The sequence below is a fragment of the Chelonia mydas genome, chromosome 17 (genome assembly GCF_015237465.2).
Source record: "Chelonia mydas isolate rCheMyd1 chromosome 17, rCheMyd1.pri.v2, whole genome shotgun sequence".
NCBI classification, from domain to species: domain Eukaryota; kingdom Metazoa; phylum Chordata; order Testudines; family Cheloniidae; genus Chelonia; species Chelonia mydas.
In genome coordinates, this window is record NC_051257.2 from 12560065 (window position 1) to 12583060 (window position 22996).

At 42.7% G+C, this 22996-nt stretch overlaps 1 protein-coding gene across 5 annotated transcripts; it reads right to left on the minus strand.

The window, feature by feature from the left end:
• Positions 1-1783: 1783 nt before the first annotated feature.
• TMEM248 (transmembrane protein 248) lies at positions 1784-21501 on the minus strand. 5 transcript variants are annotated; one of them, XM_037880419.2, is made up of 7 exons: positions 21243-21493; positions 11807-11983; positions 10457-10742; positions 8951-9101; positions 6806-6989; positions 5629-5772; positions 1784-4519 (listed from the first exon to the last, which is right to left on the minus strand). In XM_037880419.2, exons 2-7 carry the CDS (start codon positions 11963-11965, stop codon positions 4499-4501), a joined length of 945 nt encoding a protein of 314 aa, XP_037736347.1. In that variant the 5' UTR covers positions 11966-11983; positions 21243-21493; the 3' UTR covers positions 1784-4498. The 5 variants fall into 5 exon arrangements, with proteins under 5 accessions (XP_037736347.1, XP_037736344.1, XP_043386991.1 ...); XM_037880416.2 differs by having other exon boundaries at positions 1784-4735; positions 21243-21434; XM_043531056.1 differs by lacking the exon at positions 21243-21493 and adding an exon at positions 20705-20855.
• Between the last annotated feature and the right edge of the window lie 1495 nt (positions 21502-22996).

Consider the following 22996-nt stretch of genomic DNA (forward strand, 5'->3'; position numbering starts at 1 on the left):
TGCGCCCCACTCAAGGGGGATGGGCTTTCTTGTGCTCGTCAAACATCGAGTGCCTGGGCTGTGATTGATTGGATGGCGTCCCTTTTGCCCTCCACTGCTGCCCTAGTGTGAGGCCCAGGCGAACGTGAGGTGCTGTTCAGTCTTCCTCTGCACCAGAGACAGAAACGAGGGTGGAGCAACTGGCTCCAGGCAGGCTGAACTAGTTCTTCTCTGCTCCATACCTTTATATACCAACAGTAACCAACTGACACAGCCAATTACATCCTTCCCTCAAGTCCCCTGGAGCCATGCTGGGGGCAACGTCTCATTCAGTTAAATAATTTAGGCCATGCCTATGGCAAGGAGGCCTCTCTTCGGCGTTCAGTTACGTAAGCCGCTCACCGCATAGCAGTGGAGATTACTGCAGGGAAAGAACAAGCCCCCGTCTGATTCGCTTCATTTCAATTTTTAGCCAGATCAGCATTTCCCCATCCTCCACCTCCAATATTGGCCTTATTTATAATGGCCTAGGACAGTGGTTCTCAACTTTATCTGAGAGCACTCCCCTTCTGTGAGTCTGCAGTACTTTACACACACAAAGTACATATACCAATTTAAAACAAAACAAAACATGCAAACTTCCACTAACTGTTAAAAAGAGTAAGGCATTGATTGAAACAAAGTCAACGATCCACGGTAATAAGAGCTGAAGCAAAACTGTGATTGTGGTCGATGCTCACAATTAAATGTGCACGCTGTGTCATAGCAAATCAGATGAATGTACAGATGGCAATGACTTTGTATAATGCTATGCCAGCTTAAAAGAAATCCATTAAAATGGACAGCGCCATCTGGGGACCTGGAGGAATTAGCTTTGCTGGGGATTTATTGCTGTGGGTAAAATGCGTGGGTTAATCCCCCAAAGCTTCTCACATCCTCCCCAGAATACATTCCCTGCTACCCCCAGTTTGAAAACCTCTGGCATAAGATAAGTGACCCGGAAAGAGTATAGCAAAAAGCTGCAAAAACATTTATATATGTGCAAAAACTTAGAGGCAAGCTTGGGTGAAGGGACTAGACAAAATGCTCATGAATGGTATCATTTGGAGTCGAGGTTTTCATTGCCGTTCTTGCCCGCCAAACAGCGAGCCCGTGCGCTCGCGTATGGCGTGAGAACCAGAAAGCGAAAGTGACAAGAGGGAAAATGACCATTTTGCCTTCACTGTCCACACTGTTAGAGATCTGAAAAGGAAGCAATCTACAGTGCTACAGGAAAACATAGCCAAGGAGATTAACTTTTAAAGGGAAACGGTCAAGACAAAAAATATTCTTACTGAGGCGTGAAATTGTCCTGTTTTGCATGGTCTCAAAGGTAACTGAAGCTATTTTCTACTCCTTCCCCCACCAGGCATTTCTCATCTTAGCCCTCATTACCTTTTCAGAGTGGAAATCTGTACTGCATTGATGAAGCTTGCCGATCTACCTTTAACTGCACAGCAGGATACCGGAGCTTCAAGCACAAGGAGAAATATCTGGGTTAAACTGGTTTAAGTGTCACGAGTGCTGCATTTTATCATGCTGGACATCAAAACAACTGTCTCCTTCTGCACGACACATATTATTACTTTTTTTTTTTTTAAAGTCTAAACTGAAGTGTTTATTGGAGCATACGCACAAGATAGGGTTTGAAATTCCAGACTACTGTGCACTGTCAAAACAAATTCCCTTGTGTTGCACACAACCTAAAGAGAGGATTTATGAAACGTCCACAAGGAATTGGTTAAAAAAAAAAAAGACAACGGAATAAACTTTTTTTTTTTATTCTGCAAAGCAATATGCACATCTTACAAACACAAAATTAATATAGGAGAGAAGTGTCATTACCAAATCTGCTATTAACCATCATGCAACAATACAAGTGAAATGTGTTTTGTTTTTTTTTTAAAAATACCATCTTAACCCTACATCACCTGCAGAGGAAGGCTGTAAACCAAGGCTCAGACTTTCTATGTAATGCCAAAGAAAAATGCAACAGAAATGGCAGCTTTCTAACAACAAGAAAACACTTACAAATAGAATCAAAACTGATTCAAGTCATAGTTAAAAAGAAAAAGAAAACAAAAAGGAAAGATCAATATGATCTGAACAACCACTTTAATATTAAGTTTTTACCCTTCTGCTTGGCTGCATTTAATTTTTGTATATTGTGCCTAGGTACAATCCAACACTCGTAAGTACGATAAAGTCTTAGCCTACTGGGTGACCTCACCTATGTGCTGCAATACCTAGGTACAAAGGGGTAAGTTAAGAATGAAAAATATGCCCTTAATGCTAATCTCCTTGCATTTGTGGGTTGCAATCTGAGCTTAATGTTTATTTGCAGTGCAGTTGTTTGTGGGGTTTGACTATGTATTTTTTAAGCTGGCCCCTCTAATTACCGAAAACACCTCCTATAAAAACCTGTTCCCCCAACACACCCAATTGTGTTTTTCTTTCTAGGTAGTTCTGTTTGGGGCTTTTGGGGTTTGACGTTAGTTTGCTGAACTAGAGCATTGATTTTGGATTTATTTAAAGTATCTTTACATGATGATGTAAGTGTTCTCGGGGCATTTTCCGGTACTGACTGTACCAGCACTAACCTTCTTCCGCAGTTATCCGTTCTGAACCACCCCTCAGTCAGTTTCAAAGACGAGTACTAAATAAAAGGTGGGGAATGCATAAGTTAGGAGCAGTAGAATAGAATTTCACTTTAAGCTTTCTACATATTTTTATTTAGTAAATTTACTGCTTCCTTGGTGGAGTTTTACTAGTGAACAGTAGCTTCAACTGAAGATCAGAAGCCTTAGTTATTTCATTTATAGATTTCAAATTAAACGGCTGTCTCTAAAGTTTAATCTTAAGGTATCTGGAGAAAACACATTTTAGTGAAATAACCAATACGCTGTGTAAAGCAATCACAATTATATGAGGAACTATTTTCTGAAGAAAAGTGATTTTATACAATATATAAGATGGTCTGCAGAACACAACAATGTGCAATCAACAGTGTCTAGACAGAGAGGATTTTATGCCAACATATCAGCGATTACAGTCTTGGAATTGGATTTATGGTTTCATGTATCACATGGCAGCGTGAAACGTATCAAAGAAAAATGTATACACCCACATTTAGAATTGCGCTACCTGACAGGAAAGCTGAAAGATGACATGAAGGGTCATTAAGGCAACCAGTGAGATTTTAAAAGCTGTGGTGGAAGTGTCTATAGGAAACTTCTGTCTTACGAGAATTAAAAAGGTAACTGGAGGACAGGCTGGAAGGAGACAGAATAAGCCAGAAATGGGAAAAAAACCCACAGAACAAAAGCACTCCAAGAAATCAAGTCTGCTCTGATTTTAAGAATGGACACAAAGACCAATACAAATTTCTCAGGCAAGGTTTCCCTCAACTTATTCACAACAAGACTAGCCCACTAGTTGTCATCTTCCCCTCAGAAGACAACAACAGTAGATAAAAATTAGACAAAGCTAATAAAAATATGTCATTTTCAGCTGCCCTTTAGAGATGTGTGGAAGGTCCAACATGAAGCACTTACAATGGTCTTTAAGTTACTATATCTTCCTTTTCCCTTTGTTATTTGCACTTGACCAGGCTCTATGGAGCCACAACTGACTATTAATAGAATGCATCCTTTTTTTTAAATCCACTTTTTAGACAGGTTATAAAAAGCTATTTTATACCAAGGAAGTTGCTGATTTGAAGGCTGTGGAGCGGAGGCAAAGTAAGTGGAAAGCTTTCCATACAACCCCAATGCAGATCAATGCTCTGCCATTCCAGCAGGCCCCATGAAAAGTGAATCTTAGCACTTTACAATAGAAAGGATTTTAAAATAAGACTTTGCCTTTTTTATTAAATTCTGGATAAAAGCACAAGTTTGTCCTAACTACAGCAATATTAAAATGTGAATATGTATTTTTCTTAAAAAAAAAAATCTAGAAATGTTGATATCTTTTCTTGCAAGCAAGGAGAAAATGGAAAAAGTATTAAGCCACATACACACACTGAATTTATGTAGTAGATCAGTGGCTTTGGAAATGCAATATTATATCAAAGATGCATACTGTTTCAAACACGCTGTACATATTATTGGGCAAAAACAAAGGGTTTGTATTGTTTGAGACATTTGGAAAGGCATCTTAACCTGCCCAGATGCAGCTAGACAAAAATATCTTGCTCTGACTACGTGATCCTTATCACTACACACATCTATTATCTACACAAACATTCAGCTATGTCCACAGGTAAAGATTTAAAGATTCTCGCCGCACTACTGTGCGGAACAAGTGCGTCATCTGAATATACTTTTATAAATATGTACAAATCAATTACAGGCACTTGAAATGTCTTTGGTTGGAATAAACCAACATTGCAAGATAATGTATTCACAAAGTCTTAAGACCCAGTCTGGGTTCAGCAGGCAATGATTATGGTTCTCAGCCATTTTCAGTAAAAGGAGATGGATTATGCTTCTGACAAAGCAACCTGGAAGTAAAACAAAAAAAATTACAGAATTAAGAGCTTGTGTATAATTGAAATCAACTCTATTTGCACATTACTTATCTCTATGCAGCTAGGACGTCTGTCATTGCCATTCTGAGGACTCCAGGTTGGAAAGACCACCAAAATATATCTGAAGATATTTTGTAATTGGTATTTATCAAATATTCAAAGATATTCAGCTCTTGGTAGGAAGTTTCCCTAATAATGAAGGATAGTACATTGTAGCTTCTTGTTACATAGTTAAATACATCCATATTTAATCCATTAAGAGAAGTGAATGTATGTATGCGTATATATAATTAGTCTAACTGCCCTTAAACCAACATCAGTATTAATTTTCGTTAATGCTGATTATAACCATTAGAACTAGCTGTGATAGCAATATTTTAATAAATGTATGCTGTCTTCTTGTAATAAGAGAATTTAAGACTATTTCAAGCTGCGTAAGACAAACTTGATATATGCCAAAGTGCAAATAATATACGGTGTTGTAAATACAGTTTACTTGATGTTACATGTTAGAGGTATTAAAAAACCCCAAATCACTTCTGCATTTACTGAAGTGCAACTAATACCCTACACTTACAGAATAAGAATCTCTAATTGAAGGATCTACCAGCACTATAGACATACGTACTTGTTAAGCTTCTGAGCACCCGCAGGGCATAGAGGACTATTCTATGCCTTGCAAACAGGAGGCAAAACAGAGGCACAAAGCATTAAGTGATTTGTTCAAGGTCTTAGTGCCAGTGGCTGAGATACAAGAGACTCCAGTAGTCATGATTCTCAATCCTCTGCTTTAGCCACAGATTATACTACCCTACTCTTAATCAAGGCATTTAATTGCTGAATGGAATCTTCTGCCTTGTTTCTCCGCTACATCCAGGGGCTGGATTATAAAGGCAGAGAACAAGGCACCTTTTACAGTGCCATTATTTACTGTCCTCCAATGAGATACTAAGTTGGGAGAGAAGCGAATCATCATTGTATACCAATTAAATAATGTAAACTTTGTATATAAAAGGGATCTTTTCTAATTTCTGCCCCCTGCCCCCCATCAATGCTGTACGTATCATCTTAGGTAAACTTACTTTTTCAGGGCAGAATTCTGTATTGCTTTGCCTCAGTTTGCTTGGTCTACCTTTAATAACTGCATAGCAGAACATTGTAATCACCATCACAAAAAGAAAATAACTGGTATGCATGAGATGCAAGTTTATTAGTGAGCGATCATCCTGCACAGAGAAATAAAACTGTTTACTGATTCTGTACATAGAGAAGGCATTTGACATTCAAGCAATGTTTAGCAGATTAGCAAAGAAGCCACTTTCCCAACCTTGTTTCTTCTCAATACAAAGGATTTCCTCTACATTGTTAATGCAGAACTTCTGAAAGTTGAAGGTAGTAAGGGAGCTCTAAGTTTTGGCAGTTACGGATAACTTACACATTTTCCTATCTATATTTAATTTGCACTAGTGACTGCATTTTAACAACATTCATTACACTACTCTTGCACTTCTCTATAAAACAGTGGCACCTTTAATCAGAGGATTTCAAATTATAAATCTTTAATTAATGAAGCTGTTAGGCACATTGAGATATATGGAGATCACCACTGAAATGCAGCCACCTCTGACATAGCTACGGCTACTATTTAAGACAGACAAGGTGGGTGACAAACTCTCTTTTATTGGACCAGCTACTGGAGGTGAAAGACAAGCTTTAAAGCGACACAGAGCTCTCCTGCAGATCTGAGAAAGGTACTGTGTCTCACAGCTAAATACAAGGTGAAAGACTGTTTAGCATAAAAAGTTAACACGTATTCTAAGAGACCATTCAAGGTGAAGTGGCCTGTTAACGCCCCTGCAATCATAGGACAAAAAGGGGTTAGTGGGTTACACGCTGTAATAAGCCATAAATCCAGTGTCTTTATTAAGACCATGATTTTTAGTGTCTAGCTAAGATATGAATTTAAGCTCTCCTCAGGCATGTCTTTTGAAGGTGTTGTGCAGGTTTCCCACACCTGAAGAAAAACCTCTGTAGCTTGAAAACTTGTCTCTCTCACCAACAGAAGTTGATATCTTTTGTTAGACCACCTCACCCACCTTGTCACTCTGAGATCTTGGGACTAACATGGCTACACCACCACTGCAAGCAACTATTTAAGAATGCAGTGCTATGCAACTCTTTTAGGTCCGCAAGAGAAGACTACCTTATTCAGTTAAATCGACAGGAGGTATTCAGTCAGAATAGAGCATTGGCACTTACATCTGGAACTATGACAGTTAGTTTGGGATTTAAAGCATGATAGACTTTTCCAATGGCTCCTTTGTAACACCAGAAAGGGTTATAATCTTGTGCATATTTTGTATTTGAGTCCCTGGCTGTAGTGAAGATCTTGTACCAGAGGGTAGCATTGCTGTACGTCTCAGGAACACAATGCGGTGGCTGACTGAGGATAAAAAAACAAAAAAAAAACAAGCTGATGAATTGCCATTTTCAGTGTCCTGTATGGCTGACTTTCAGAACATAGTAAGGGTCATTCTCTCTTTGAACAGTGTAAACAGTGTATTGTTTTTATTCAGGATCATCCCTAGTGTAATGGCAAAATATAATGCTAAAGGAAAAGAAAATCTAGAACCGACAGCAACATTAAACTTTCATTGCAATCTGTTTCAAAAAGTCAACCCCCTATCATTTAACGAGAGGAGTATGTACTAGGTTTCAAAAAAACTTCTGATATTTTTACTACAGCTTTCAGGTGAACCCACCCCAAGCTCTAGACGGGAAGGGGGATAAAGAACAAGAACTTGGTGTGCCGAGAAGACAAGGGGAAAGTTTGTTACCATCAGGAACCAGGTAGTGTGGCACTTGCCTCACCTAACACTCCGCCTGCTTTGGATTTTACTGTTTTGAGGGTGTTTTGTTAACTGAAGGATTTCATCCAAAGAACAGATACAGTACAGGCAGTGGTAATGTTAGCTTCCTGGCGCTGACCTGGCAATGCCACCTCAATGCAAGAGAGGCATTCACTCGCCAATGCCTATTCAGCCTTGTCCTCTTGACACAGTTGTTGAAGAAAGTGGGGGGAAGTCAATCATGATACTTTTTTTGTGAACACCCTTCTACTGCTGAAGAGACTGAGACCAAACTCGTTTGATACAGACCAGTTGCCAGAAAGAATCAACTTTTGGTCACCAATGATCTGAGCTTTGATCAAGCTACCTACTTAGAGATAATAAATAATACGACCACCTAGCTTTTAGATAGCACTTAAAGGATCTATATGCCGTACCAATCCCCTGAACCATCTGTTTCCCCATGGTATATCACTTTAGCCGTATTCATTGTTCCATTTAAAGATATTACAGTTTAAAGAATGTTTTCAGAAAACATTTCTCTCTCTTACAACAACTGCAGTTTGCTTATGCTGAAGACAATCAGCATCATTTCTGAGAAGCTTTAAAGTAGACATGACTCAGGCTAAGTTGGCTCTGAACTGGCCCTTTTCAGCAAGTTAGGGATGCAGGAGTCCGGAAAGCCCTTGAATACTTTTGCACTTTTAAAACCAAAGTGATGCTATTTTGAAATGAAGGAAAAATTGATATTAGGACATCAAGTACTAAAATGAAACTTTGCAGGTGAACACAACTAGGAACAGCCATACCTGATAGCTCAGTGGTTTGAGCATTGGCCTGCTAAACCCAGGGTTGTGAGTTCAATTCTTGAGGGGGTCATTTAGGGATTTGGGGCAAAAACTGGGGGTTGGTCCTGCTTTGAGCAGCGGGTTGGACTAGATGACCTCCTGAGGTCCCTTCCAACCCTGATATTCTATGATCAGACCAGTAATCTATCCAGCCCTGTATCCTCTCTTTGACAGTAGCTAAAACCAGACAGTTCAGAGAATGGTGTAAGAACCCTGCCGTAGACATATGTGGAATAATCTGACCCCAAATAGGTCTCATCCTGGTCTCTAGTAGTTAGAAACTGGTTTAAACTTGAAGCACAAGGTGTAAATATCCTTCCAACATGAGAGTCATTATTAAACAGTTGTAACTTAGGGCTTTATCTGGATAGTTTCAGAACTATGAGTTCTATAGTTCCTGTCCACATTCCCTGCATTGTGGCTAGAACTCCACCAGCGCACAATAACGGGAGGAGGGGAGGGAGAAAAAAAAAAAGAGAGAGAGATGGAGCTAAACAACATCCAGGGAAACTCTACTGTGTTAGTAAGGACACCAAATGTCTTTTCAAAACAAACTGGACTTTATACTACATTCTCTTTTAGTATCACTTACTTCCAAAGTCAATGTTAGAGAGTCATGGGGAGCATAAGAAAAGCATCCAAAGCATTAAGAGAGTAGTAGTACATCTGAGGTAACCCTAAAAACAAATAATTAGAAAGGCACTTACACTGTGACAGGAAACACATTGCTGGCTGCTGAGACAGTCATACAGGTTGTAAATACCACCTGCTCACAGTGACCATGGAGAACACAGTCATCTGAATTCCAAGCAGCAGGCAGGGTGAATGTAATATTTATCTCCTCGTGAGATTCTCTGCCTTTTAGAAAGAAAGAAATTGTTGGTATGATGAGAGCAGTAACAGCAACAAGTACTAGGAAAAGGCGTGTGGTCGATTGCATTTTTGTGGACACACAGCTTTGTGGCCATCATTGAGGGAAGCAAAGAAATATCTGGAAAATTACAGACTCCCATTTCCCCTCCTGTCCCAAACCACCCAGTTATTAGCACTGATGACATTTTGGACCTGGTCCCATGACCTTTGGGCCTTTACAAGCTTTTGAATTTAGAAAACCTCTCTATAATTGTGCATAATCCGGCCATTGTCTGCAACAATTTTATCAGTAATTACATCTTAGAATTTTAGCCCTTCCCCTCCTAAAACCTTAGTTCATCATCTGCTTTTTCTGCAGTTTAATTTTTACTATAGAGAAATCCATGCAGATATAACTGCTGAAAAGTGCCTTAATATGCACCTCATCATCAATAGATAAAACTATAAAAGAGACAAGACTAAACCGCTGGGTTCTCCAAATGATAAAACTGTAGGTCCCCAGGGATAAACCAGATTTGATATGCAGATTAAAACCAGGTGGTTTGATCAACAGAAGTTACACGATATCGTTCAGGAAAGAGTAGAGAACGTTGCTGTAAGCAATAGAGATTTTCAGTTGTGGCATGTGTTTGCTATAGGACGTTTCAGGTGCAAGCCACCCTGATGTTATAGCACCACTGTAAAATTAAACATGCTGAACTTCAACTCTAAATAGTTCCTGTAAACCACTTTACAAAGTCTCCACAACCCACTGACTTGTCCGTCTGGCCAGGCAAGCCAACAGAATAGGTTAGGATTCTTTCATCATCTTAGCATCACTGGAAAGTTTTATAATTGTTGCTTCTTTTCAGCAGCTTTATCCTGAACGAGTTTGCATTTTAGATTTTAAATCAACAAGAGGTTTTCAGTTAATGTACAGCTGGATCACTAATGCAGAAGGATTCACCACCACCAAAACTGACGGACTGATCAGAAGCACTCAAGTGTACCCTGCATAAGCAAGAAGCAGCTTTTCCAGATCAGAAATTTGTTTTGAAAATACTTTCAAACGAATGTGACTGGGCTGCTGGATCTTTTTTAGACTGCAAAGTAGTGTGTGTATATATATGACTGTACATACATCTTCCCTATTACCCCAAATACAGGGAAAAGTTACTCTTTGCCAAAAAGGAGAGAGAGAGAGGCGCATGATTGTGAAGTACTGACAAAAATTTTAGCAATGCACGTAATGTCTAAGCCAATGATTTGTTTCTTTAGTGACTAGCTATTCCTTCTTCAGACATTTGTAATATTAGAAGTGTAATTATTATTCACTCTTGGAACAATCAAATTTTGCATACCTGAGAGTCCAATCTGATGCCCCAAAATTGTGGAACTTAGGTGTGTGACATTACGGGAATACCCGCCAAATGGTTTGAGTGGGTCCAGTGTCAGAGTGATTGTCACAGAGATGTTTACTGGACCAGAGTCCTCAAGAGTCTGTGGAGATTGTGTAGAAGATCTGGCTTGTCCGCTAGTCACTGTACTTTCTGGAGTTGTGGTATCATTGATGAGATGTTTTAAGGTTTCATTCTCTGATGTACAGAAGTCCAAATCATTAAACCTCAAGAGGAAAGTATTCCAGTCCTTTAAAAAGCGAGACAAAAATTTAGATTAGATGACAGATTAGATTAGCAAAATTATTTGGTACTGTCACTTCTTCAAAGAGCAGTTCAGATTTTTAATATCTAATTTTAAATCTATATTATTCCATGTCACCAAGACAATCTGAATCCTACCCTCCATTGAAGTAAGCAGCAACACTCTCAACAGGAGAAATATCTGATGCTTGTGTTTGTTTTTATAAATCAAATGCCAATTCTGATTCCCATTTCACCCCACTGATCAATTACTCATTTTCAAAGCTATAAAGAGCATGGTAGAATAATACTCTCCTCAGAGCTACAAATGAAATTAATAACGTTGGTGTACTTACATTAACTTTGTCTAGTGAGAAGCCCTGGTCTCTCTCATACAGAGAGCTCCCAATGAAGTTTAGCTCACATACTTTTATCAAAATGCACTCAAACTATGGAACAGTTTTGCAAGGTAACTTAAAACAAAGATCAGAAGAAATTCCATGAATCAAGCCGTTTGTTAGAACAGAATAAGGTTAGCAGTTGCAGGGGGCAGTGTTACAAACACATTCTCCTATGAGAGAGCATTAATTCCGCCGCGCCTCCCCCCCCCCCCCGTCAAATTAATTGTATCGAGATTATTCCTTGCAAGATAAATGACTGCTTCTAGATTAGAGATTAAAATACAGTAATGCAAATGAAAACAATCAGGTCCTGTGCACTAGCACAGGAGAAAACATACAAACTGTTAAAATGAAAGTTATGTATGCCTGTTAAATAAGCATAGGTTTCAGAGTAGCAGCCGTGTTAGTCTGTATTCGCAAAAAGAAAAGGAGTACTTGTGGCACCTTAGAGACTAACCAATTTATTTGAGCATAAGCTTTCGTGAGCTACAGCTCACTTCATCGGATGAAGTGAGCTGTAGCTCACAAAAGCTTATGCTCAAATAAATTTGTTGGTCTCTAAGGTGCCACAAGTCCTCCTTTTCTTTTTGTTAAATAAGCATGTCCCATCACAAAAGCCAGGAAGTGTGTTACTGCAGGATGTCAGTGTACATATCTTATTATACCATACCTCTGTCATTTCCGGTGACTTGATCTCCTTGATTTTAAAGAAATAACCCAGTGTCAGAAAAGCTATTGCCATAGCGCTTACACTGATCATAAAGACCACAAGAGGAGGGCGACTGCTGATGTAAACCTTCAGATTCTCCAAAGGGTTTATGTTGAACATTATTCTGATTAGATCCACCTGAAAATGGAGAGCATTAGAACAGAGTGACACATAAGAAGAACATGATTTTTTCCCAGAGATAATTTAAGTCAATCAAACAGAAAAATGTGGTTGCGGATTAAACAAATCTAAAAAAATTCCTCAAAAGGTGCCAGATTTTGTTCTCCCAACCACTATAATTTCCAGAAAGAATGGAATTAAAAGAAAGATGCCATAGCTTGTAACAGAATCAAACACGCTTCCTATTACTGACAGCCAATGAGAATCAGTGGTCCATACAGTTCTTTATTTTATTTCCTTGACTAGTCACCCAGAATAGCATACACAGCTGTATTTGGATTCCATAAGAACAGTATTTGAATTAATAAGATTATAATGGAAATGTAGTTTCAATGAAGCCCACAGATAAGGTCTGCAAATTTCCAGTTGAGTCATACTTCCAAACTTAAGACAAAAGCCTTTAAAAGCCATTTTAAGACCCAGCTGGACCAAGTGTGAAATAGATGATGGCACTTTATAAGTGAGAATTATTCAATGTAGCTGCAAAGTACTGTTCCACTTTGAAAAGCGATTTGGTTAGAGAAAAGCCTCATGAAGTTTTGCATTTGGATCTTGACCAAATCTGATCAGTTTATCAATAAACCAGTGTTTTTTCTAGCCATCGGATGTGCAAACTGGGATCTGAGATTCAGGCTGGAACACTTCCAGCTGACACGTCAACTAAAATCCTGTTATCAGAAACTCCATTTACTGAGTGAGCCAGAAGACTCATCTCTCCGTTCGTTCTCCAGCATGAACAGAAGTACAAACTTACTTGAGTCAGTAAATTAAGCAGATAGGACTGTGAACACACAGAGTGACACTTAAAATGCTGCATCAGCACAATTGCACCAATGCAGCTGCATGAACATGAAGATACTCCTACGCTGACAGGAGAGCTTCTCCCATCAGCATAGTCAATCCACCTCCCTGAGAGGCAGTAGCTATACTGACAAGAGAAGTCTCCTGTCGACATAGACTGTCTGCATGGCGGGGGGGTTTAGGTAGGTATAACATCACCACTCAGGAGGGTGGATTTTCCAGACACCTCTGCGATGTTGTTACGCTGAGATAGGCCAGGTCTACGCCACAGACCTAAGTCTACTGCAGGGGTAGTCAATTTTTGTCAAGATCTAAATTTCTTAGTCAAGGTCCAGACTCCAGAGAAAATAATAAAAATACAACAATAATACGTAAATAAAAAGATTTCAGGGTTTGTTCAAAAGCGTATGGCAGTCCGGGTTTGGCCCACGGCCGTGATCTGCCTGTTGACTACTCTTGGTCTACTGAATTGAAGCAGACTTTCCATTTAATCCTATTGATTCTCCATTTCTTTTGAGTTTTCCTGTCTTTCCATTATGCAAGTGAAGGGGATTAAGCTCTATTGGAATTACTCACCCCCACCCACAAAGAAAACAATGCAGTCAAGTGTTAAAGCGCAGCTGTGAGGCTCTACTGCAGAAACTGCGCAAGCAGAGAACACCACAAGCAATCCTGTTTCCTTTATTTGCTTTACCTGAAGTCATGCTAAAATACCTTAATCCTTAGAGTACACAGAAGGAAAGGACTTTTGTCTAGAAACCTGTGCTGCCCATCCGAATTTTGAGCAACTGAAAGATGCAAACCAAGCATCTCAAGAGCATAGCCCTTTAATGGTTATGACTCAGCAATCCAGGACTAAAACAAGATCCATCTCTTGGGAATTTTCATTAAGTCAGGGATTCTGCTCCCTGCAAGTTTGTGTGCCTTGTGCTCTCTTGTTAGAAGCACATGGTACGTATGATCCATACAATAACTGCAGCTTTTCACATCAGTATTCCTAATATTTTACTGGCCTACACTTTTCATCATCAGTTTCCTCCAGGAAGAAAAATTACTTTGCTGCAATGGAGACAGAAAAGTTCAGTGAGGAGATTATTGCATTCCTCCAAACATGGCACAGACTTTAACATACAATCTCTCTCTCTCTTTTCCTGGGTACAACTTTTGAAAGCAGGGTTCATTTCAGAGTGCAGGATCATATCCTGGGTGCACAATCTTGCTCCACTAACTGATTTCTATCCACCCCCCAAAGACCAAGGTAACCAGCACCACTGGGCCAACAGTGATCAGCAGCAGGGCTACAAGCATCTAATGGTAAAAATCCCTGTGGGTGGGTGGGCGGGGGGAGAGGGATATAGGAAAGAGCCAGAGAGAAGGAAGTGGGAGAAAAAAGGAAAGAAGAGGTAGAAAGAAGAGAAAGCGTATCCTACCAGAGCCCACACTTCTCAAAGACACACAGCGCTACTGCTAGAAAAGCTAATTAAGGTGTCAAGAAAAGGCAGGTGCAATAGGGGAGGGCGGAATTGCCTCAGGTAAGAAAATTAATTGGGTATGACCCAATTCTAAAGTTCTGTCTCCTATCTTGTCACTGGCAGGATAGGATTCCATTTCAGCAAATTTCTGAAATTTTTTTTAAACTAGGGTTCATCACAAATGTCAGTCTAGAAACGCTGGAGACATGTTGAGATGGAAACAGACCAAAACAAAAACCAAGAGCAGAGTTGTATTCAATGTTTCCCTCCGAATTTTCTTATAAAAAAACCACCCAGCAAGAGGCAAGGTTTATTACAGCATTTAATCAAAGCTGAATGTTACCCAGGAGCAAATTCAGTATTGCAGCTTACTGTAAATTTAAGGGACCGTCAGCAATTTCATAAGAATTCTGGTTTCCCCAGGGGTTTCTTTTCAGTCAGCCACCAAAATGGATGTGCTAAAACTCATTAAAACAAAATCTGCCTAAATATTTTTTGTTGCTAAAAGAGCACCAGCTTTTCTGAGGACTTGTTGCCAAACATCCTCCTAGAACAGTAGTTCCCAAACTGGGGTTTGTGAACCCCTGGGGGTTCGCGAAATGTTACAGGGGGTTCTCAGGAAAAAGTTCCCTAGTGGCAGACAGAGCTGCCCCTAGGAACACCGGGCAGCACGGGGCCAGCAGCCCACAGCCCCTGGAATTTCAAGTGCTAAGCAGATCAAAGAAAGCATATCTATCACACCGAGGAGATTTAAACTTCAAGACTCCTTATAAGAAATGGAAAGGGAGGTGGATATTTTTTGCAGTTTTAAAAATTAAATTGGCAGCTAGTGCTGTTTTTTAAATTATTATGAAGAACAAGTTTAAGCTTTGTTGTATCATGCGTTGTTTGCCTGGACTGCTGAAGACCTGAATGCTTGTGTAGGAGGAACGATTTGAGTTGGCTTCTTAAATACCTTCATGCTGTTTCACATCTTATACTCCTTGACGAAACCTAGGAGCCTTGTCCTATAACAGACTTATTCAAAGTGATACAAGCTATGAAAGTGAGATCTTGAAAGAGTGTTGCCATTTTCATAATGTAATAAAAATACTGTAATGATAAATAATAATAATAAATAGTTTGTAATAAGCATGTCATAAAAACAAATTTTATATGTCCAAGATCAATGCTTTTATAATTTATACTCAGGTAAAGGAGAAAATCCCTGGAAATATTCATTTTTAGGAGCAGGTTCGCGAGACTTGAAAGGGGTTCACAGGTTGTTAAAGTTTGGAAACCAAACTGTCCTACAACTTTGAAAACAGTCAGGAAGTGTTACAGGATGCTATTTCCAAAGGATAACAGGCCCTTTGAGTATTTACAACAAAACCTGTGGGTGGTTAATATCAGAGGTGAGGGGAAAACCAGCAATTGCACGTGCTCAGTGTATCAAGACTCCTTCATATACAAATCTTGTAGTAACTTAGGAATGATTCCACACTGCTGATTGAAACTATGGAGCACAGCACCTAAGCACAACTAATTTTTTCAGTGAGGAGTCCTTGTGGCATCTTGGAGACTAACAAATGTATTTGGGCATAAGCTTTTGTGGGCTAGAACCCACTTCATCAAATGCCTGGAGTGGAAAATACAGTAGAGAGGTATAAATACACAGCATATGAAAAGATGGGAGTTGCCTTACCAAGTGTGTGTGTGGGGCGGGGGGGGGGGGGTGTCAGTGCTAATGAGCCAATTCAATTAAGGACTTTTGTAGTACTAATGAGGCCAATGTAATCAAGGTGGCCCATTTCAAACAGGTTTCAGAGTAGCAGCCGTGTTAGTCTGTATCCATAAAAAGAAAAGGAGTACTTGTGGCACCTTAGAGACTCTAAGGTGCCACAAGTCCTCCTTTCCACTTCAAACAGTTAACAAGAAGGTATGTATCAGCAGGGGAAAATTAGTTTTTGCACTGACCCATCCACTCCCAGTGTTTATTGAGGCTTAATTTGACGGTGTCCAGTTTGCAAATTAATTCCAATTCTGCAGTTTCTCGCTGGAGTCAGACTAACACGGCTAGCGCTCTGAAACCTGTAAATTTTCAGTGTCTAAATATTTATGCCACAGACTAGTATATTTATATGCATTTCCATCGCCATGAGACTTTTTATGAGTAGGTGTAACCTACTGGTTCAGGCAGGGACTGGGCATCAGAACTCCTGACTCATATTTACATCTCTTTAGAAAAAGCGCATCAGAACCTCTAAAAAAGGAGGACTTGTGGCACCTCAGCGACTAACAAATTTATTTGAGCATAAGCTTTCGTGAGCAACTGCTCACTTCATCGGATGCATGTAGCTCACGAAAGCTTATGCTCAAATAAATTGGTTAGTCTCCAAGGTGCCACAAGTCCTCCTTTTCTTTTTGCGGATACAGACTAACACGGCTGCTACTCTGAAACCTATCAGAACCTCTGTTTTACTACCAATTCTAGTTCTGTTCTGCATCTGTCACTGGCTTGCTGTGTGACCTTGGGAGAAAGTCCCTAACTTCATTACATGAATTTTACAAATGATTAATCTGAGGAACGGAACTACCTCAAGGCACTGATGAGGCTTAATTCAAAACACTTTGAGTCTCATAGGAACTGTGCTAGAAATGTGCAAAGTGACAGCATCAGGTTTCTTTTTTTTAAGCTAATAAAGTTTAAAGAGAGGCTCCAATGGCAGGTGAATGCACAGTCCTTGACTTCTCTCCACTGTGCCTAAACCTTGCAGGATTAAGGACACGCATACTATTTTGCGATCTACATACTATCTCAAGTACGACCGGATAAGTAAAAATTTTCAGTCCAGAACGTCGGCCTTGGATCCAAATCACTTGGCTTTTGTCAATACCTACATACACTCAAGACAAAAAACTGTATTAAAATTGAGTTAAGTTACTAACATGCACTCTCAACCTTAAGGACACACACACACACAAGTTACAGGGATGTTGTAGTTAACCCAAAGCCAGGCAGGCATTATAAAGATAAAATCCCAAAGGATCAGCAACATACACTGCCTGTTGCAATTGCTACGTATACTAGTGGCTTCTACAGTGCTACTCTGGAGACTGATTAATTTCAAGACAATCATTCATTTTAATAATTCTGAACCTAAAGGCACTGGAATGCTGAACAAAAAACCACCAAAGTTGCCATAGGTAAGTCTCCAAACTGACATACAAATTGATTTACTGCAGCAATGAAAGCAGGTTATAAATTATCAACACTCCCTCTTCCTATGGGAATTTCAGAACTACTTCTTGCTACACTAAGAAAATATGAAATTGAGAGAAAAAAGTTTTTACCTATTAATTTGCATAGTTTTCTTATTTTCTCTTTCACCACTGATTTTAATGGGAGAAAACTAAGAATTTAAGAGTTCACAAATGTTTTTATTCATCCTGTTGGAATCACATCAGCTCCTAGTTGAATGGCTTCAAAACTTGTCCCAGTAAGAGACAGCAAGCTGCCTGGCAGAGGTGTCCCGAGAGCCTTACTTCAAGGCTCTGACATTGACTGTAAATTTTCCAGTGCCCAGCCCTTTCTAACATTCAAGTTACCCTCCCACTCTTCTGTGTCCTGGATTTAAAAAAAGAATAATACAAAAGGAAACAAAGAAAAACACTAAATGACATCCGTCTTTTTCACAAAGTAAAGAACAAGACCAGGAATCAAGACTTGTTGAGTAAGACCTATGGATTTAAAAACCTAATTACAACACCAGCTAAGATCTTTACATCACAACAGCCAAATATAAACAGACATTTTGTTTTATTAGGAGCTTAAAGTGCAGCTCAGCATTCAGAAGAGATGTTTCCATATCTCCAGCTGCACAGTTAATCTCAGCCCTTTCTAGGCTCTTCCCATGTTTCCTTATTTTCATGAATCATTGAGTGTCTTTACGATATTAATGGAAACTAGTAGTACTTCTGTGAAACATGCATTTCCAAAATGTGACACCCCCCCCCGTTAGTAATTTATGGCTAGATTTCACACTGGCCCATGTCAAGTCACATTTGCTAGCTGATCTGCACATTTTTGTTAAAAATGACTATGGGTCCAATTATAGTATCAGACCCACCAATGCAGATTTCAATGGATGTCTATGTGGAAGTGGGGGGAGGGTGTCCACGCAAGTAGATCCAACTGCAGAAACTGAGCCTATATTTGCAGAGTGCAACAAAAAGCAGGTTTACCATAAGGTATTTAAGGAAAGCAAAAACAAAACTCAAAGAAACTTCAAACTTGCAAAGAAACAAGGAGGTGGGTTTATGATCACTTACCTGCCCCTTTTATCTCTGCTATATTTAGGCATTCAGCATATAACCCCACAAAGTGTTTGTTTAAAACATCAAACATCAAAAAAAAAAAAAAAACCCACCAAAAAACCAGTGGACAGTTGGGAAGGAAACAGAGGACACAGTGCAGCAAAAGAACAAAAAAAAAACTAAGGTGAAAACTTGGAGAAAAAAAGAAGTCAAAGAAAGAGAACATTTCATGTCTATATCCTGTTTCACCCAAAGGTCTCAAAACAAACTACAACTTAACTTCGTTAAACCTCAACTCCTAAATTAAGCAGGTAAATACTGCCTCCATTTTACAGATGGGTAATCTGTGGCAAAGAATAATGTATTGAAGGCTACAAAAAAGGTTACTATGAGGAACAAAACCCAGGAATTGTGACTCTCAGTCCCATTTAATGCACTAGTCTGGCTGGTCCCCTAAACAGAACCTGCAGTACACAATTGTTTTGCAAGGAGAGCTAGGGTGGGGAGCAGCAGAACTGTGCCACCAAGAAATCCTATTAAGTGCTATTTTACCCAACAGACCCCTAAAATTCTGTTTTATTTGCCCAGACATGTAAATGTTTAATTAAAAAAGTCTCAACTCCTTTTAACAAAACAAAAAAATCGTAAGCTGCTCATATTGAAAAGGGGTCCAAAACTGCCAGAACACTCAGTGAATCACTAAAAATAGAGCCGCACTATCAAAGTACAAGAATCGTTCAGTGGCAGGGGTATTTTTCAGATCCTGTCTGTTGTTGGATGCATCTGGCCTAGCCAGATAACACAGATGTCTGGTTGTTATTGTCTTCAGATGCATGTACATCTCTAATTTTTTTTTTAAACTGCAGAAACAGTTTCCATTTTACATAGTTGATTAAAAAAAGAATTTAAAATGGAAAATGAGAATCACATTTCCCCAGCAATGGGACCAATCCTCCAAGTCTTACTGAAAGCCTGTAAAGAACGGAACTCACCAGTGCCACCCTCTCAGAATGTGCCTCAAGAGACCATATCTAGAATCAGAGATGGTCTCCAAGGCCAATTCAATCCTCAGTCTGTATACCCTGTCTGCCAACAAAAGGTGCTGACTGATATGTGGACACATGCCCACTAGAAACTGGATTGAAACCATTTGGTCATTTCACATAGGCCAGTGAAAAGCGGTGAGATGGTGATAATATTAACTTACTATATCAACCTAGCGGTAAAAAGCTTAGTGTCCATTTCACAATCCCCAGAATTTAACCTGTGGGGTTTTTTTTTTAAACGCATTTAGGTTTTATTATGAAACGCAGCCCTAAATTGTACACATCCAATTCTGAACTTTAAGCCACCTAACTTTTCAAAAGTTTGACAACGACCTGAAAAGCAACCCTACTTAGATTCATATCTGGACTTAGGACTTATTTACACAGGGAAATTTATAGGCACAATTATACAGCTTCAGTGATACCCGTATAATTCCAGGGTTATAATTATACTAGTAAAATTTCCTTACGTAGGCAAACCTTTAGAAACAAATTAAAAGAGGGGAGGAGTGGAGAAAGAGTTGTTTTGTAATTTAGTCCTTCCCTCTAGATTCAGGAACGTTTCCCAGGGTATCCATAACTATGATTATGAGACATGGCTCAAATTCAAATCTATGTACCTAGCAGCCTTGTTTCAGATACATTATCTTTTGTAAGAAAATTCTGGCATACAGCAACATCTTCACTTGTATGAATTAACAGCAAAACAGTATAAAAGCATATGTGTAGTAAACAAAGTAAACTAATTACAAAATCACTCAGAATCTGAACCAGCTTTTGCGGCCATTCAAGTTATTCTTTTTACTAATCGATCACAAATCCGCAGGAGTGGTTCAAGCCTAAAATATGGAAATCAAGCTAAGATCAACCTAACATTTATTTTCGTGATTTAAGGGCGACCTCAAAAGACCAGGTAAATCAAGCCCTGATCATTAATCCCATTTCTGTAAATTAAGCAGAGCAAATACGAGGACGTGGAGATTAACAGGCCTGAAGCTAGAGGCAGAGGAGACCTAGTCAGCGTATTCGGCCCGCGCTGGGGATGGGCGGAGGATCCTCGTTACCGAATATTTTGCAGCGGCGACTCCTGCTCCAGGGCTGCAGCGGGCCAGCGGAAGGCGGCCGTTACACAACGCGCCGCAGCGCTCAGGCGGACCCCGGGGGGACCCCGTTTGACACGGGGCCAGGCTCTGCCCCCGCGGAGCTGCGAAGGGGATGAAGAGCTACGGCCCCCTGCCCCGACCGGGCTGGGAATAAACGGCCGCCCCCCTCGATGGGCAGCTGCCGGGTCGAAGCTAGCCACAAACGAAGCGTTTGTAAAATCGAGCCCCCCCCCCCGAGGTGCAAAACCCCCAAACGCCCCCCCCCCCGCTTTTCTCTCGCCGCCGCCGCCTCTCTCTGGGGACCGGCAATTCACAGGAAACGTTGGGACCAGGCGGCTCCCCTCCCATGCCAGCGGCCCGCCCGGCTCTCAGCGGCGGGGCGGGGCGGGCGGCACGTGGGGGCGGCGCCGCCTGCCCTGCCCCACCCCGCCCGGCTCCCGGCCCCCGCCCCAGGGCGCAGCTCACCGCCAAGGCCCGGGCCCGCCTCGGCGTCTCTTACCGGCGGCGCAGGGCGAAGAAGCCCCCGGGCGGGGCGGGACCCGGAGGCGGCGGCCGGGCTCACAGGCGGCGGGGCGGCTGGCCCTGCACCATTCTCCGGCCCTGCGGGAGGCTGTGGCCAGGCGGCTGCTCCGACGCCCTCCTCCGCCGGCCTCCCTCCCGTCCCGCTGCTTCCGGGGACGCAGCCGTCACGTCACCTCTCACCCCCAGCCGGCCGCGGACGGCGGCTCAGGGGGGACAAGATTCCCTGACGGCCAACGGGAACGCCGAGCCGAGCCCAGCCCAGCCCAGCCGGCCTCCTTCCCCCTTCTCTGGAAGGGGCGGGGCTTTGAGAGCTAGGGCAGCCCCGGTAGCGGGAGTGGATAGGCAGAGGGAGGGGCTCCCCCAGTGGCTGGGGGGAGGGGGCTCAGCCAGGGTGGCTCCTAAAGCTCCCCCAGGGGCGAGTGGGGAGGGGGCTGAGCCAGGGTGGCTCCTAAAGCTCCGCCAGTGGCGAGTGGGGAGGGGGCTCAGCCAGGGTGGCCCCTAAAGCTCCCCCAGGGGCGAGTGGGGAGGGGGCTGAGCCAGGGTGGCTCCTAAAGCTCCCCCAGGGGCGAGTGGGGAGGGGGCTCAGCCAGGGTGGCTCCTAAAGCTCCCCCAGGGGAGAGGGGGCTGAGCCAGGGTGGCTCCTAAAGCTCCCCCAGGGGCGAGTGGGGAGGGGGCTGAGCCAGGGTGGCCCCTAAAGCTCCCCCAGGGGCGAGTGGGGAGGGGGCTGAGCCAGGGTGGCTCCTAAAGCTCCCCCAGGGGCGAGTGGGGAGGGGGCTGAGCCAGGGTGGCTCCTAAAGCTCCGCCAGTGGCTAGTGGGGAGGGGGCTCAGCCAGGGTGGCCCCTAACGCGCCGCCAGTGGCTAGTGGGGGGGGGGCTCAGCCAGGGTGGCCCCTAAAGCTCCCCCAGGGGCGAGTGGGGAGGGGGCTCAGCCAGGGTGGCCCCTAAAGCTCCCCCCGGGGCGAGTGGGGAGGGGGCTCAGCTAGGGTGGCCCCTAAAGCTCCCCCAGTGGGGAGGGGGCTCAGCCAGGGTGGCCCCTAAAGCTCCCCCCAGGGGCGAGTGGGGAGGGGGCTGAGCCAGGGTGGCTCCTAAAGCTCCCCCAGGGGCGAGTGGGGAGGGGGCTCAGCCAGGGTGGCCCCTAAAGCTCCCCCAGGGGCGAGTGGGGAGGGGGCTCAGCCAGGGTGGCCCCTAAAGCTCCCCCAGTGGCTAGTGGGGAGGGGGCTCAGCCAGGGTGGCTCCTAAAGCTCCCCCAGGGGCGAGTGGGGAGGGGGCTCAGCCAGGGTGGCTCCTAAAGCTCCCCCAGGGGCGAGTGGGGAGGGGGCTGAGCCAGGGTGGCTCCTAAAGCTCCCCCAGTGGCTAGTGGGGAGGGGGCTGAGCTAGGGTGGCCCCTAAAGCTCCGCCAGTGGCTAGTGGGGGGGGGGGGCTCAGCCAGGGTGGCCCCTAAAGCTCCCCCAGGGGCGAGTGGGGAGGGGGCTGAGCTAGGGTGGCCCCTAAAGCTCCCCCAGTGGCTAGTGGGGAGGGGGCTGAGCCGGGAGGCTCCTAAAGCTCCCCCAGGGGCGAGTGGGGAGGGGGCTGAGCTAGGGTGGCCCCTAAAGCTCCCCCAGTGGCTAGTGGGGAGGGGGCTGAGCCGGGAGGCTCCTAAAGCTCCCCCAGGGGCGAGTGGGGAGGGGGCTCAGCCAGGGTGGCTCCTAAAGCTCCCCCAGTGGCTAGTGGGGAGGGGGCTGAGCTAGGGTG